The sequence below is a fragment of the Amblyraja radiata genome, chromosome 6 (assembly GCF_010909765.2).
Source record: "Amblyraja radiata isolate CabotCenter1 chromosome 6, sAmbRad1.1.pri, whole genome shotgun sequence".
Classification (NCBI taxonomy): Eukaryota; Metazoa; Chordata; class Chondrichthyes; order Rajiformes; family Rajidae; genus Amblyraja; species Amblyraja radiata.
The window spans coordinates 39,186,244-39,205,014 of NC_045961.1; the positions used below are offsets into that span (position 1 = coordinate 39,186,244).

The 18,771-nt window shown below is 41.2% G+C and overlaps 1 protein-coding gene across 2 annotated transcripts in view; it reads right to left on the reverse strand.

Annotated features, from left to right (window-relative positions):
• Nucleotides 1–18,771, reverse strand: part of chst10 (carbohydrate sulfotransferase 10) — a 54,641-nt gene that overhangs the window by 26,481 nt on the left and 9,389 nt on the right. For both annotated transcript variants that reach the window (XM_033022569.1, XM_033022568.1), the window contains exons 2-3: nucleotides 10,383–10,491; nucleotides 6,063–6,157 (exon numbers count right to left, since the gene is read on the reverse strand). In XM_033022569.1, coding sequence (XP_032878460.1) covers nucleotides 6,063–6,157; nucleotides 10,383–10,458 — 171 coding nt within the window. In that variant the 5' untranslated portion in view covers nucleotides 10,459–10,491. The remainder of the gene's footprint in view (nucleotides 1–6,062; nucleotides 6,158–10,382; nucleotides 10,492–18,771) is intronic.

Consider the following 18,771-nt stretch of genomic DNA (forward strand, 5'->3'; position numbering starts at 1 on the left):
CACAGAAAAGTACCTGTGCACAATACAACTTTGGAAAATGTAATTTTACAATGTATCTTAGTTTTATTATTTCAAATAATAGCCAATTTGCCATCATCAAATTTTTGTTGTGGTAGCTTTATATACAAATCTCTTAATGCTGCATAAGTATGTCAGGTAACATGAGGAAAATGAATATATATTCCAAAAACATTAGCAAAGATTTTGCATCATGAGATGATTTATTTTCAAGATTTATTGTTGGAATACCTATTTCAAAATGAAATACATTTTGCAGATGCTCTACTTAATATAAAAGGAATAGTTAACAACCTGGAACAAAACACAGCTGTCTCTTATCCTCTTTCAGATATTTTGTAAAGCTAAAGCAAATGTCAATTTCAAAACCTGGTAATGATTTGATAAATGCATTGCAGTATAAACAGTCTCTGATGTTTTTTCTACAAAGGTTACATCAAGTTTATTTCTATCAATTTGAAAAGGATTAAACTAAATGTAGCAATTTTATAAATACCTCATTAATCTATTTCCATCACAGCAAAAACATAAAACATGAATATTTCAAATATGTTCATGTCCAATTTGTGAAAGGATTTACAAGCATCAGATATTATCTAAATGTTATCCTATTATATGAGCTCAACAAAATGAAATTTTATTTACAAGCTTTTGCAATTTCTCCTCTTTTCCTCCCTCATTTATCTACACAACGATAATAGCAAGGATGCATTGGCAAGCAAACCAATATTAATGAGGTGCGTGACAATGTAATCTCTGGTGAGGCTACCAGTTCCAGGACAAGAGAAGCAGCTGTGGGTTAAAATTTAAATTGCAATTGAGGTATCATCTGGTAAATCCTAAACTAACTATTTAAATTATTTTTTTCAGTTCCACAAAGAAACATTGGACAAATTGCATGGATCCTCATTCTTATACAAATCAGTAAATAATTACAATTAGAATTATCAATGTCATGTAAATTTCAATTTGAAATGAGAACTGAACTACTATGACATACTGGGCAGAGTCGGGCGGTGAAACACTTTCTATTTGAATCAAAGCTTATTCCTAATTGTGACAACTTATACAAAATAATTTCATGGAAATGGGAGTACACACCATATGTAGTAAACATATTTGATAGGAGTAACAATAAAGGACTCTAGATTCTGAAGGTAAAGAAAGCACGGCCATTCTGCTGAGACAACCTCACGATCATTAGATGCAATCTGCTATCCCAAGTTACATTAATACATTAATACAACACTTGCATTCTCAAGTGAAATTGGTTAATTTCTGTCCAAGATCTGTAAATAGCATGTACAGCAAACGTGACTCCGAATATTATTTCTCAAATATTATCCTTCTTCTAGATCACTTAAATGGGGCCTATCACTTTACTCTTCCTCATTTTACAAACAATTTACTGATGAATTAAACAATCCCATGTACATTTGAGAAACCTCAATCCAGTTCTCTGATATTCTATCTTAGAATCACAGTCACACAACCAAAAAACTAGTCCTTCAGCGCACCATGCCAATGCCAGCCATCACCCAGCTAGAAGCAGCCCATTTACGAGCACTTGGTTCAAAGCCTTTATCCTTGGTGATTCAAGTGCTCAACCAGATACTTCTTAAATGTTGCAAGCACCTTCCTCCACCATTCACTCATGTAGAGTGCTCCAGAAAGCCTCCGGGTGCAAACGTTTTTTCTTCGGAATCCCTATTCCTTACTCCTACTCCCTATTTGAACTGTTCCTCTATTTTTTTACAACTATTATGGGAAAAACTTTCCTACCTTTTCTATGCCCCTGATAATTATCATGTAGCCATCTATTTGATTCCCCCACACCACCTCTATCGAATAATAATAAAGCAGTTTATCCAGTCTCGCCGTATAACTGAAAAAAAATAACTCGGGCAACATGCTGGTGAATTTCCTCTGCATCTTCTCCAGTTCAATCATGTCCATCCTATAGTATGGCAACCAAACCTGTACACAGTACTCTTGCTATGACCAACCAATGTTTTATAGAGTTGTACTATGACCACACTGGTTTCATATGCTATGCCTTGGCTATTTTACCGCCTATGCTTCCATCTTCAGGTATTCTTCTGCATGTCTCCCTGGGGCCCCATGATTAATTTCATATCTTCTACATTTATTCTTCCTCCCAAAGTGCATCATCTCACACTCACCAGGATTTAATTTCACCTGCCATTGCTGTGCCAACTTTACCAAATGATCACTATAATTATGTAATCTACAACTATCTTTCCCAATATCCACAACACTAAGGATTTCCATATATCTATCACATCCATATGCACGTTCCATATATCTATCAGTCCATATGCATGTTGTTAATTTATGTAACAAACCGCAAGACTCAGCACTGAGCTTCCTCCTAACTGATCATAGGTAAATCCCACCATACATTTAATCTCTGATCTATTTTGTCACTTCGCTGTACTTATCCTCAACCATACTCAGTCAGGATTTCTCTGCCCTCTTGCAAATAGCACAAAGTTCTCCAAAGCTCTCAAGTGAGGACACCAGGCTACAATTTGCTGCCGAGTGTAGACTATCATTGCTCGCTGTTGCCATACATGGTAAATACAAACTTATCTTTGTTTTGGATGTAGCACAGCTTTACTACCCGAAACTGTCCCAATCCTAACCAACTACGAACTCATATTTCTAAGTTTAGCCAAATGACAAATCAAGAGATTCCAAATGGATTTGAATTTGCCTAACACTATTTAAAATTCAAAGAAATAATTAAAACAAATTTAAACTGGGATTTACACCAACTTTCCACTTTGTCGTTTCCAGACCGGTGTTAATAAAAGATCAGTGAAGAGTACCTATGGGCCTTTCATGTTTATAGGTGAATCCCAAGCATGACTGCAAATATGATAATATGTGAAGAAACTGGCAGTTCTGTACTAAACTGTTGACTTTTCCCAATAAGTTTCAGCTCAATCTTATCTGTTCATTATATGTGTAGTCCATTGAACTGGTTTATATTTTCCCACTTTTGTGTAATTCCTCAAAGCCTCTATAAACACCATCTCTCAAACAATGTTTTGATGTATTTAATCTTCTTCAACATCATTTACCCAGCATTTTCGAAGGAATAATCCTTGATTACTTTTTTTTTTTTTTAAATAATTAAGTGTTTAAACTCCATAAGACCCTCACACAGCACTTCCAAATTGTTTTTATTCACAATTTCATGCTCTTTGGAGAAATGTCTCTATCATCTGAATTTTGCTTGTCATTCCGGCAAATGGTAAACGGTTTTCTTTATGCAGTCCACTAGCTACTCTTTTGGGTGGAAGATTGCAACCTTCACGTGGTCCGCCCTGTTTCGACGAATGCAATCAGCCTGGCGTGCACTCTCAAATAAGATCAAATAGACCAAGTTGTCCTACAACTTTAGGCTGTGCACGCCATACGCAAGAAGAAGAAGAAGAAGCTACTCTTTTGCACGAATAATATTCCAAACAAGACTATTTTTGATACTATTTTATCTATGGGAATATAAACTAATAAAAATATCCCATATCTTCTCCAAAACTACCAGCAATTCCTTGTGGAAATGCCCCAATTATATTCAACTGTGTGGAGGTTCAGGACTCTCAGGCAAACATGCAAACCTAAATTTCTCTTTCGCTGGTCACCAGGAATTTCCTGTTTCCGCTGCAATGTTGGATTCCTCATGGGGCTTCCTTTTAGCCCTGAAGCTCTATATTTAGCTAATTCTGTGACCATTCAAGCCATAGACTCCAGCTACAGGAACAACAACAACACTGAAGAATTCAGGGAAACCTGGTTCCCAAGTATGTGTGGGTTTCCCCATGTGCTCATTTCCTTCCACATCCCTGAAATGTGCAGGTCTGTAGGTTAGTTGGCTGCTGTAAATTATACCCACCATGTAGATGAGTGGTAGAAACTGGGAGGTGGGGGGGGGGGGGGGGGGGGGGGGGGGGGGGGGGGGGGGGGGGGGGGGTGTTGTAAAAAGAGGTAACAGGAATGGGGAGAAAATAAAATGGGATTAACCATATGGATAGAGAACATATGGAGGGATATGGGTCAAAAGCAAACAAATGATAGCAATGTTACAAAATTTTGAGATTTTAAAAATCAAGTCTGTAATTTATCCCATCAGATAAAGCATAAAATAAGTTTAATTTAACACCTAATTCACTTTCATATCTCAAGTATTTAAAAAGTTATGGCCATTTTCATACTCGGAAATGAGCATCTTGTTCCCTATTGATTTTCTATGGACATAACAAAAAAGTTGTGATCGTGAACAGTCAAAAGCCCATAACTTTCTTAAAAATTAAGAGAACTGAATGAAATTTTCAGTTATCATAGATTGAAGCATTCTGAAACAAATATAAAATAATCTTACTTGGATGACCTGAAGTTAAAGCATATAATTAGTTAGTTACCTAATTGTAGCTAATTTCAGACTTCAATTACTAGATCTAAACATCTATCCATTTCTTAATAAATGATTAACATTTTTAAATAGCCTAAATGTCCAAATATTCACAAATAATTCACAATAAAACATGATTTTTAAATCTCATTTACATTAATTTATAGGCCAAATGGAAGGAATTCAGTGTTCAATTGCTGTAAATAAATGCCCATTTAAATCAGCTTTCCAGTGGGTCCCTGTGGAACGCGCTGGTTTAGAACGTTCACATTGCGGTAGATTTGTGCCCTCAAATGCCCAGAAAAATACTGCGCGATATAATGGGGCCAAAATGAGCTACTCGCAATAGTAAACTTTGTATAACGGGATCTTTAGAAGCCCTTTTTAATGTAAAAATATACAACCTTCCTTCAGCTGTCTGCTTTATGAGACCCTGCGGTTGCTGGCGGTCGCGGGTTTAGAGATTGATTTTTAAACTACTATAACTATTATTCAAGGCCTTTAAACCTAATAATAGCTTTTGCGACGGGGTCTTCCAGCGATTTTTCGTTAATAATTAACTAGGCTGAACATCTTCGATTTGAACAGCCTAGAGAAAATCGCGTTTTAAACCCGCCCCCTCTAAACGGCGCCAAAATCGCGCACACCCGTAGCGGCAGATTTTCAAAGACGCTTCAGGTAGGCTTTGCAACATACCTACAAATGAGACTGTCTCACATAGACATATTGGATGGCTTCCAATTCTCCCTCCACCCCCTACCTTCAGTCTGACAAAGGGTCCTAACCCGAAACATCACCCATCCATTGTTTGTGGAGATGCTGCCTGACCCGCTTAGTTACCCCTGCACTTTTTGTCTATCTCAAGGCCAAGCAACCAATTGTTAACTTCAGAAAAGGGGAGACCACATGCCGTTTCTTTCGATGGGTCGGCAGAGGAGGGAGTTAGCCGTGTCAAATTCCTGGGTGTTAACCTCTCTGATCATCTGTCCTAAACCTAGCACACAGATCTGTTTACAAAGGTGCACCACACCTCTACTTTCTTGGTAGTTTAAAGAGATTTGGCACCACCAAATATTCGAACAAATTTCTACACATGTACTATGGAAAATATTCTGACTGGTTGCACCATAGTTCCGTACTGCAATTCCAATGCACAGGTATGCAAGAGGATGCAGAGTTTGGTTTATCATGGGCACAAACCTCCCCACCATCAAAAGCATCTATGTGTGGTGCTGCTTCAAATAGGTGGAATCTATCAACAAGAATCCCCATATCTGGCCCATGCCCTCTTCTCACTGCAGCCATCTGTCAGGAGGTACAGAAGTCAAGAATTCTCACAACACCATGTTCAGGAACAGTTACTTTCCTACAACCATCAGGTTCTTAAACTGACCTGCACAACCCTAATCCTACTTTATCAATGGAGCATTGCAGATCATCTCTTGCATTACCATGGACTTGTTTTCTAATGGTGTTTTGCAGCAATGTTTGTTCCTCAATCTTTCCCTTTTCACTCTCTTTTTGATAAGTTTTAGTGATTGAGAGTAGATCGACAATAGAAATTCTATTGCAAAATCTCAAAATAACTAAAAGCTGTTCATCTTACCTGGTTATCTGTTAGTAAAGATTCATCTTGAAGCTTTAGTTTTTTAATGTATGTGGTCACAGTATTATCCAAAGTTGGTGGTTTAGTATCATATTCTGTAAAACACAATAATCAACTCAGATATGCCAGACAATATAATTTGTCAATAAAACCACCATCGCCAATTACTTCGGATGTTTAACATCAGCTTGTGTGATCGTTCATTTTGTTGTAACGTACAAATTAATGATGTTGGGCATTGAGGTACTCTCTGCACTGTCCTAAACAATACAGCTTATCAAATCGAAAAATCACTGCACTGATTCTTCCAACTCAAATTTTTTTAATGTTTGCTGTTAGCACTGTGTAACATTATAACAATACATTTTTCTCAGTGATCATATAAAATGTTTTCTTTTAATCTTTGTCTGCCTTTGGCGGCAAATTTAATATAACAAAAATGTTTAATTTTGTATTGGTCTGTCAAAGCAATACAATCCAAAGCTCATTTTAAAATAAATTGCAAAAAACTTTTCATTACAAGATAAACAAAAGGCAACTATCTATTGGAAAATTGTAGAGGTAACCCTGGCCTATGCTGAAGCAAAGCACACCACATAAGGAACCAAAACCTAATGTATATCAGTCTACCTTAGTCTACCTTCAAATCTCTGTAGCCCGAGAACTATACCCAGTGCTACGAGAATTTTAAACTCTCCTTCCTGCACAACTCAAGCCATATAAAAATGTATTATATTCTGCCATTCTAACATTTACTGGAACAAAATAATGGGAGCGATCCAGGGTTATTACCTTTGAGCTCCATATGTTTGAAGCTCAGACTGCTGCTTCTTCGCATGTCATTTAATCAAACAATTTTCAAAACTTACAAGTACATAAATAGGAAAGATTTGGAGGAATACACGCCATACATGGGCAGGAGGGACTATTGCAGAATGGACATCTTTGTTGGCATGGGCAAGTTGGGCTAAAGGGCCCGTTTCCATGCTGTATAACTATATGATGCTATAACTTCTGGATTTTCCTTGTAACCCCACCACAACTTTCTGCACTCTCCTAGGGACATTGTCTGCCCTATCAGGAGGCAAAACATCAAGCCAAGAAGGACATTGTTTTGTGTGAATTACTATATTTGGATAAAGATCAAAATTCATTTGAAAATCATTTGCCAAAATAATGGAACTCAGAAAACCTTTCTTACAGCCTTCCATTCAAAACATTAACCGACACATTGGGAAAGACAGGCCGAGTGCTAAGTATGAAGCAGAGGAATACATATGCTCCTCCGTGTGTTTTAAATTAAGATTAACATCTACATCCTAAAGCTTTAATGAAAATACACGAGATTTAATAAGCAGATTTAATAATTTACCTTAAAACTTTTAAAATTATACTAGACTAAGTGGGACCTGTTGGGTCCCATGTTCACCCGGGAGGGCTGGTCCCCCTACGCAATATTCCGCCTCTCCACCAATTCCAATATTGGTGGTCAGCGGGGGGGGGGGCTTTCTGGAGCGCTAGTATGGGTGTTGTGCGCTGAAGGGACTCGCTTCCAGAGGGCTAGTATGGACATTGTGGGCCAAATGGATTCTTGGGATGACAACTCAGTCACTCAAGCCTGATGTGCTGGCAGCTCACTCACGGGTGGTGGACTGGCAATTGACTCACAGCTATTCCTTGAAATTCCATATCAAACAGGGTGCAAGGCCACCAAATTCATAGAAACATGGAAACATATAAAATAGGTGCAGGAGGAGGCCATTCATTGTGATCATGGCTGATCGTTACCAATCAATAACCCGTGCCTGCCTTCTCCACATATCCCTTGATTCCACTAGCCCCTGCAGTTTCATACCACTTCAAGCAGGGTGCAAGGCCACCAAATTCAGGTGCAGTTTCCAACCACTTCAAGCAGGGTGCAAGGCCACCAAACTCAAGTGCATTTTCTTGCCACTTCAAGCAGGGTGCAAGGCCACCAAATTCGTGCAGTTTCATACTACTTCAAGCAGGGTGCAAGGCCACCAAACTCAAGTGCAGTTTCATGCCACTTCGAGCAGGGTGCAAGGCCACCAAATTCAAGTGCATTTTCATGCCATTTCAAGCAGGGTGCAAGGCCACCAAATTCAAGTGCAGTTTCATACCACTTCAAGCAGGGTGCAAGGCCACCAAACTCAAGTGCAGTTTATACTACTTCAAGCAGGGTGCAAGGCCACGAAATTCAAGTGCAGTTTCATACCATTTCAAGCAGGGTGCAAGGCCACCAAACTCAAGTGCAGTTCATACCACTTCAAGCAGGGTGCAGGGCCACCAAACTCAAGTGCAGTTTCCTACCACTTCAAGCAGGGTGAAGGGTCACCAAATTCAAATGCAGTTTCATACCATTTCATGCAGGGTGCAAGGCCACTACATTCAAATGCAGTTTCATACCATTTCAAGCAGGGTGAAACCACCATAAAACCACATAAACACCACACTCACAGTTCAGTAGACATTCAGTGTGTTCAGTTGATTCACAGCTCAGAGTCGTGACCTCTCCCTCCCCCATCTTGCAGAGACTGAGCCACACCCACACTACCAGGATTTATAATCCCTCCCCCTCCCACTAGAAGGGGCATGGCCTTCATGGTGTGATTGACAGGAGAGAGATTCTCAACATTTTATAAACACTAATAACATTTTATTTTTCATTGATGGGAAGAATCTTCTGCACCTGATGAGCGGAGGGGGACTGAGTAAGATCACCAAAATCACAGCCGTAAATGGTAGCGTTTTATCTAAAATCAATATACAGTGCAAACAGGAAGTTGTCAAGTTTAGACTTTTAACCATTTGCTGTGCTTTATTTCAAACCAACCACCACCATCCATTTGCTGTGCTTTATTTCGAATCAACCACCACCACCATTTGCTGTGCTTTATTTCAAACCATCCACCACCAACCATTTGCTGTGCTTTATTTCAACCAACCACCACCAACCATTTGCTGTGCTTTATTTCAAACCAATCACCACCAACCATTTGCTGTGCTTTATTTCAAACCAACCACCACCAACCATTGCTGTGCTTTATTTCAAACCAACCACCACCAACCATTTGCTGTGCTTTATTTCAAACCAACCACCACCAACCATTTGCTGTGCTTTATTTCAAACCAACCACATTTTCATTTTCTAACCACATTAAGGGCACTCAAGGTCAGTAAAACCACACTCACAGTTTAGTAGACATGTGTTCAGGTGTTATTCACAGATCAGACTGAGAGATGTGACCCTCTCACTTCCCTCATCTTGCAGAGACTGACTGAGGCACTCAACACTTCCGGGTTTTATAGTCCCTCCGGAAGGGGCGTGGCCTTCAGGAGAGAGAATCTCAACATTTTTTAAAGACTAATAACTCTTTTATTTTTAAATCGATGTGGTAAATCCTCTTGTCCTGCGCAGCGGAGGGGGACTCTGAGTAAGATGACCAAAAATCACAGCAGTAAGTGGCAGCGTTTTTTCTAAAATCAATATACAGAACAACAGGAAGTGGTCAAGATCAGACTTTTGGTAATATAGATTTCTGATATTAGAAACCACTTTAATGAAGTAATCAACATTATTCTGCAATCATGCAAGTAGTTCATATACGTTATTAGTACTTAAGTACTTACTGAAGTGTGATTTGAATGTAAGTTATCACACTAATTAAATTGCTTAAATGTGAGAATTGAAACATTGTTACAAAAAAATGATCATACTTAAAACCCACCACCCATTTAATACAACAGATTACAAATTGAAAGAGAAAAATTGGCAGACATTTAAGCATTAATATTCACAATACCAAAATGTTTCTTTCAAATTTAAAAATGAGGAAACTAATTTCATTTTTTCATATTGATATTAATGGTATATAAGCAAAGTAGCATTTTGAGGACAAGTACATCTATTGCATGGCTTTTTTTCTTTTTTGTATTACTCCAGAAAGCTGACAATATTAGTCCGTAAACTGAACAAGACAGGGTGGACTCAGCAGAGATATGCAAAGTGCACTGGGGCTACCTCAGCTTTTCAAGAGCTATATTTGGGATGCACCAGCCTGTCTGGTATTTTGATTACAATGGCATCAATCCATCCTGGAAGTATTAATGGTGGGATGAGTGAGGGGGACTTGCTGCGCAAAACTCGAAGATTGGACCTGATTTAATTTCTATCAAATTAAACATTTCATCTCATGCATTTCTTGACCGTACAGTTGCTGCGACAAAAAGAAAAAATAACACAGGTTAAATCTCAAAGACTGGCAGAAATAATAATCATTGGTACCTTCCCTACTTTACCTTTGAGACGTAGAACAAACAGTAACGTGAAGAACACCCATCCACATATAACTAGCAGCAAACACTGACGCCGCATGGTTTCAGACACAAGCCATTTCTTGTACGTATTCTGTTCAATAAAATACAACAGTTCAAAGTTAGAGTGTTTTTCAAATCCCCAACCAATAGGTTCTCTGAAATTAAGTACACTTCCCGCATTTGTACTGCCTCAATTGAATAGCTTTTCAATCTTACCTATTCAAATTATTTATGCAATGAAAGAAACCTTATTTGTTAATACAATGCAATTTAAAAAAAACTAAATTTGTTAACGTCTGTGCTTTACTAACAAACTGGTAAATGTAGAGTATTAATATACAAGTTCACATGAGGAAGGTACAGACGGGAATCCAAAGAAAGATGTTACAATGTTTGAACTACATCTTTAGTCCATTAGCTCTCAAAATGCGACTTACCACACTGAATAACTTGTTTTTGCTGCTATTACTATGTTAATGTTTAATTTTTATCTATCTTGCCTATCCGGTTTAGAGATGCCAGGTGTAACCTAAAGAGCCCATCATTCTGGAAAAGGCACTTTGAAATCTTTCCTGACAATGCCCACCAATAAGTATGAGAGTAACTAACCACATTACCCGTTGCCGTTGACAGCAAAACCAAGCCATGCATGCAATGATACATCAATGAGATAAGATTTCAAACAGATGTAAAATTCCAACAATAAAGCAGGGGAATGTTATCTAACAGACATAACCAAAGTAGATTCTATAATCATTAGATTACCTGCAAAACTTTACTGCATAATTACCTGATCCAAAATTTACATACAGCAATGACTGCATGTTAAATGTAATATACTTAATCCAAAGAATATTTGCATACTCTGAGAAAGTAAATGGGCCATATAAAACAAGCTCTTTAGTTTAGTTTAGTGATCTAGCCAGGAAACAGGCCCTTCGGCCCAGCGAGACCGCACCAACCAGCACGCACACGTACAGTGCATTCAGAAAGTATTCAAACCCCTTCACTTTTTCCACATTTTGTTACGTTAGAGCCTTATTTTAAAATTGATTACATTCTTTTTTTTTATCATCAATCTACACACAATACCCCAGAGTGAAGAAGCAAAAAACAGGTGTTTAAAATTTTTTGTAAAGTAATTAAAAAGAAAGACCTGAAATATCACATTTACACAAGTATTCAGACCCTTTGCTATGACACTCAAAATTGAGCTTTGGTTCATCCTGTTTCCATTGATTATCCTTGAGATGTTTCTGCAACTTGATTGGAGTCCACCAGGGGTAAATTAAATTGATTGGACATGATTTGGTAAGGCACACACCTGTCTATATAAGGTCCCACAGTTGACAATGCGTGTCAGAGCAAAAACCATAATGATGAAGGAATTGTCCATAGATTCAAGATTCAAGAGAATTTATTGTCATGTGTCCCTGATAGGTCAATGAAATTCTTGCTTTGCTTCAGCACAACAGAACATAGTAGGCATTAACTACAAAACAGATCAGTGTGTCCATATACCATTGTATAAATATATACACACATGAATAAATAAACTGATAAAGTGCAAATAACAGATAATGGGTTATTAATGTTCAGAGTTTTGTCCGAGCCAAGTTTAATAACCTGATGGCTGTGGGGACGTAGCTATTCCTGAACCTGGTTGTTGCAGTCTTCGGGCTCCTGTACCTTCTACCTGAAGGAAGCGGGGTGATGAGTGCATGACCAGGATGATGTGGGTCCTTAATGATGCTGCCAGCCTTTTTGAGGCAGCGACTGTGGTAGATCCCCTCGATGGAAGGGAGGTCAGAGCCGATGATGGACTGGGCAGTGTTTACTACTTTTTGTAGTCTTTTCCTCTCCAGGGCGCTCAAGTTGCCGAACCAAGCCACGATGCAACCGGTCAGCATGCTCTCTACTGTGCACCTGTAGAGAGAGTTTTCTCCAATTTTTTTTTTTTTTCCCTTCTTGTCTTTCTTATTTTCTTTTCAAAAACATAAAACTAGAGGTTGTACATAGAATGTATAATTACGTTATGACATAGTTGGCACCTAAAATTAGGTCCCACTGTATTGTTTTGTATTGTACTAACTTCTAATAAAATAAACAAAAACAAAAAATATATATATATGTATATAAAAGAAGTTAGAGAGTCCTCCTTGACAAACCGACTCTCCGTAATTTTTTCGGGAAGTAGAGGCGCTGATGTGCTTTCTTAATAATAGCATCAGTTTTCTCGGACCAGGAAAGATCTTGAGATGTGCACGCCCAGGAATTTGAAGTTCTTGACACTTTCAACCATCGACCCGCTGATATAAACGGGACTGTGGGTCCCCATCCTACTCCTTCCAAAGTCCACAATCAGTTCCTTAGTTTTGCTGGTATTGAGGCCCAGGTTATTGTGCTGGCACCATATGGACAGTCACTCGATCTCTCTTCTATACTCTGACTCATCCCCATCAGTGATACGTCCCACAACAGTGGTGTCGTCAGCGAACTTGATGATGGAGTTCGCACTATGACCGGCTACGCAGTCATGAGTATAGAGTGAGTATAGCAGGGGGCTGAGCACGCAGCCTTGAGGTGCTCCCGTGCTGATTGTTATCGAGGCTGACACATTTCCACCAATACGAACAGACTGTGGTCTGTGAATGAGAAAGTCGAGGATCCAATTGCAGAGGGATGAGCAGAGACCCAGTTCTGTGAGTTTGGTAACCAGCTTGGAGGGGATGATTGTGTTAAATGCCGAGCTGTAATCAATGAATAACAGCCTGACATATGAGTTTTTGTTGTCCAAGTCTTCCAGAGCGGAGTGGAGGGCCAGCGACCATTGATCTGTTGTGGTGGTAAGCAAACTGCAGTGGGTCCAGGTTTTTGTCGAGGTAGGAGTTGATTTGCTCCATGATCAACCTCTCAAAGCACTTCATCACCACAGACATTAGTGCCACTGGTCGATAGTCATTGAGGCACATCACCTTACTCTTCTTGGGCACCGGTATAATTGATGCCCTTTTAAAGCAGGTGGGGACCTCAGACCTCAGAAGTGAGAGGTTGAAAATGTCCGTAAAAACTCCAAGCCAGTTGGTCCGCACAGGTTTTTAGAACACGACCGGGTATACCATCAGGTCTAGGCACTTTTTGAGGGTTCACCCCTCTGAAGGATTTCTTGACGTCGGCCTCTGTGACTGAGACTGAAATACCATCACAGCGAATGGGGGCTCGGGAAGGCACATCAGTATTCTCCCAATCAAAGCATGCGTAAAAAGCATTGAGCTCGTCAGGGAGTGATGTTTCGCCGACATTCGAGCTGCCTCCTGCTTTCGCCTTGTAGGAGGTGATTGCATTCAGGCCCCACCACAGCTGCCGAACATCTGTCTCATCCTCCAGTTTGGAGCAGAAGTCCCTTTTGGCCTTTTTGATGGCCTTACCAAGGTCGTATCTGGACCTCTTGTAGGCCACTGTATCATCAGACGTGAATGCCCGGTGTCTGGACTTCAGAAGATTGCGGATCTCAAAGTTCATCCAAGGCTTCTGATTGGGAAACACTCGGAAGGTTTTTGTAGGGATGCAATTCTCCACACATTTCTTTATGAAGTCTGTAACGACTGTAGCGTATTCGTTCAAGTCCATTGCAGAGTCCTTGAACATTGCCCAGTCTACAGCCTCCAAACAGACCTCCGAGACAGGATTATGTCGAGACATAAATCTGGGGAAGGGTATACAACATTTTCTGCAGCATTGCAGGTCCCGAAGAGCACAATGGCCTCCGTCATTCTTAAATGGAAGAACTTTGGAACCACCAGGACTCTTCATAGAGCTGACCGCCCGGCCAAACTGAGCAATCGGGGGAGAAGGGCCTTAGTCAGGGAGGTGACCAAGAACCCGATGGTTACTCTGACAGATCTCCAGAGTTCCTCTGTGGAGATGGGAGAACCTTCCAGAAGGACATCTATATCTGCAGCACTCCACCAATCAGGTAGAGTGGCCAGACGGAAGCCACACCTCTTGGAGTTTGGAGTTTGCTAAAAGGCACCTAAAAGACTCAGACCATGAGAAACAAGATTCTCCGGTCTGATGAAACCAAGATTGAACTCTTTGGCCTGAATGCTAAGCATCAGAAGCTCATCACCTGGCCAATACCGTACCTACGGTGAAGCATGGTGGTGGCAGCATCATGCTGTGGGGATGTTTTTCAGCTGCAGGAACTGGGAGACTAGTCAGGATTGAGGGAAAGATGAACGGAGCAAAGTATAGAGAGATCCTTGATGAAAACCTGCTCCAGAGCGTTCTGGACCTCGGACTGGGGTGGAGGTTCACTTTCCAACAGGACAACGACCCTAAGCACACAGCCAAGACAACACAGGAGTGGCTTCGTGACAAGTCTGTGAATGCCGAGTGGCCCAGCCAGAGCCCAGACTTGAACCCGATCGAACATCTCTGGAGGGACCTGAAAATAGCTGTGCATCGACGCTCCCCATCCAACCTGACAGAGCTTGAGAGGAGCTGCAGAGAAGAATGGGAGAAATTACCCAAATACAGGTGTGCCAAGCTTGTAGCATCATACCCAAGAAGACTTGGGGCTGCGATTAAGAAAGAACTGCTGATGCTGGAATCGTTGCTAAAGGTGCCTCAACAAAGTACTGAGTATAGGATCTGAATACTTATGTAAATGTGATATTTCAGTTATTTCTTTTTAATTACTTTGCAAAAATATATAAACACCTGTTTTCGCTTTTTTTATTGTGTGTAGATTGATAATAAAAAAATAATTTAATCCATTTTAGAATAAGGCTGTAATGTAACAAAATGTGGAAAAAGTGAAGGGGTCTGAATACTTTCTAAATGCACTGTACATTGGTTCTATCCTACACACTAGGGACTATTCACAGAAGCCAATTAACCTACAAACCTACACGTCTTTGTGATGTGGGAGGAAATCGGAGCACCCGAACACTGGGAGAACATGCAAACTCCATGCAGACAGCACCCCTAGTCCGGATCAAATGTAAGGCAGCAGACCTATTGCTGCACCACCCTTTATTTCCAGGACTTAATCAAGTCTATCCTGAGACACTATGGGAAGGAAGCAAATAAATTGTGTGCCCGCCCCCCCCAGGCAAAGATGTTTATATCATCGATTGCTAGAATGGGATGCCAGAAGACTAGAAGGTGGCTAATGAAGTTGCCCTACTTCAGAAAAGCTGAAAAAGGCTAGGAACTACCGACAGCTGATCCTTAAAGCAGAGGTAGGTAGGATATTGGAGGGAACTCAGACACAGAAACTACATGGCTCAAAATTGTTCTTTTATTATCACTTTACTTTACTTTTTACTTTACTTTATTGACATTTTAGTGGTGCTTACAACAAAATTCAGGTGCACTGCCTGAGCGGAGCTCAAATGTACAAGATAAAAAATAACAATAAAATAACAGTAAAAAGTGAGAAAAATAAAAATTGTTCATACATTCACGTGCACATACTGTGACACATGCACACAGATTCACAAACGCATACACATTATGCCTACGTATGCACCATCACCAGAATATAATATATTGCACTCAGAAGGTAATTGTCCAGAATATAAGATATTGCACAGAATAGTATTATAAAAATAACTATTATAAATGAATATATCAGTATTACACAGTATAAATATTGACTATGGTCCATTGACTCAGTGCAGAGTTCAGTGTGTTGATGGCCTTAGGGTTTGTTAGTCTTGTGGCGTGCGCTTTGATGGACCTGTAGATCTTTCCTGAGGACAGAAGGGCAAACAAGTGATGGGCGGGGTGAGATGGGTCCTTTAGGATGCAGGTGCCTTCCGCAGGCAACGGGAGCTATAGATGTCTTCCAGGGCAGGCAGATGTGTGTTGGTGATCTTCTGGGCTGTGTTGATGACTCTCTGCAGAGCCTTCTTGTCAGCCACAGAACTGTTGCCATACCACACCAGGATATCATGTGTCAGGACACTCTCAATGGAGCAACGGTAGAAGGACACTAGCAGCTGTTGTGGAAGTTGACTTTCCTGAGTGTTCTTAGGAAGTGAAGCCTTCTTAACCAAAGTGTTTAAGTTGGTTGACCACGTGAGGTCTTCTGAGATGTGGGTAACCAGGAACCTGAAACTGGAGACTCTAACCACTCTTTCTCCGTTTATGTGCAGTGGGGGATGGTCACCCTGCTTCTTCCTGAAGTCGATGATGAGCTCTTTTGTTTTTTGTACATTGTAATTGTAAAGTGAATTTTTTGCATACAGATCAGTAAGATCACGTTCAATCCCCAGTTAAGTACAGAATGCATAGAAACAGCCCACCGAGTCCATATGCAAGAGTCACCAGGTTTTGGCACCATGTTCAATGTCCCAGCTGCAGCTGGCCATAAAGGGCTATTGTTGCTGTCGCCATGATCCGGATTGCTCACGAACCATTGTCCCTCTACTCGCCTGGCTGCATTCTGTCTTTGTGCCCTGGGGTCGCCTCCCGCAGCCAACCTTGAGGGCTCAGTTCTTCTTACCGGCTCTATGCCCAGTGTCCGCCGCTGTCACCACCAATTCCTCTCTGGTTCCCGGTTTTCAGGATCGAGCAGGAGACGAGACTTGGACGAGGCCCCCACACAGGGAGGGTTCTCACTTCCGCAACGGGTGAGTCAGGCCTGCTGCCTGGCAGCGGTCCGCGGCCCTCCGGAAGCTTTTGCCTCACGTGCCTCTCCAGGAGCTTCCCACATTACATGCATTTAGAAAAGTAAGGACTGATTAGGGATAGATACATAGATTTGTGCAAGGAATAAAATCACGTCATTATTTTGATGGAGTTTTTTTTGAAGAGATGACCAAGTGTAGTCAACAAACACCAGACGACGTACCTCCGCACCTTTCCCATCATGGCCGGGGATTTCAACAAGACTGAAGAAGTAATTTCCTATCTCCCACCAGCATGTGCCCTGCAGCACTGGAGGATCAAACACTATTGCCCACTGCAGTTCCACCATCAAAGATGCTTATCGCACAATTCCTTGCCCTTGCTTGAGGAGATCAGACCACTTAGCTTCGACAGGCATGCACTGGAGTGCAGCTCCAGTGGTGAGGACTGCAAAGAGCTGGTCAGGAAAGGCAGCGGGACGACTCCACAATGACTTTAACCTGTTCAGTGCCACCCCCGAGTATACTCGGGTCATGGGCAATAGCGTAAATAAAACCTGGCAGTGAGCACGTTAAGTCGATACGAGTGGCCGATGGTCAAGGATTCAACAACGAACGTGAATGAATATGGCACAGTCGTTATCAAATGCAGTGTATCGAGCATTGTATTCCCAAAATAAACAGCCGAGTGTTTCCCAACCAGATGCCTTGGATTAACCAAAAGATCCACAATCTACTGATTCAGATCTGATGATGCAGATTCATCTAAGTAGTCCAGATATGATCATGACATCAGAAAGGCAAAGAGACACTTTTGTTCTAAAATGGGAGACAGAGTGGTGGACATCACCTGGTCAATGACGTGTACTGAACTCCCCAACCATTGAAAGGATCTATTGTAGGCACTGCACCATCCTGACCATGCCCTCATTTCACTCCTACCATGGGAAGAATGTATAAGAGTTTGAAAACCGTGACCATAAGGTTCAGGAATAGCTTCCTCCCAGCAAACATCAGGCTCTTGAAACACTCCAAAATACTAACTAAACTTTGAACACTGGACAGTCTAAAGGGACACTCCCACGAGCATGCGACTCCATGCGGCAAGCGCGACCTAACGTGGTCGCTTGAGCCATACTGCCTCGCGGGGCTGATCCCACTTCGATCGGCGGAGCTGTATGGAGTTGTGCGGAACTGGTCCCGACATCGCGCGAGGCTCCGAAAAACTGACCGTGTTCAAAAATTCCGCGCGGCAATGGCCTGCCGGCCCGCAGCCGCCTCGACGCCGTACGCACCGCCTCGACGGGCGTGCGCAGCGTCTCGATGCCGGACGCAGCGTCTAGATGCCGTACGTCACACGCGAACTTCACATCACTCACTCGACCTCCGCGCTTCTAGTTTGGTCGCACTTGCCGCATGCAGGTTGCATGCTCGTGGGACAGGCCCTTTAGGTTATTTTGTTTTATTCTAAACATATTTTCCAAAAAATATGTTTAGAACTCCCACCCCTCTGCTACAAAAAACTAACTTGCTTTCTCTCTCTCTCTCTCCCTAGTTCCCAAGGCTGCGAATAATAAAACCAAATGTCAATGTAGGTTAAACTTGATTTTTTTTAAAAGTCTTTATTTCTGGTTCAGTTTGTGGACTTATTTTTTCCTGTTTGTACTAGTGGGCCACAAAAAATGTTGTTTCTGCACCTAGGGCTACTTTCCTGCATGGAAACTTCAAAAGCT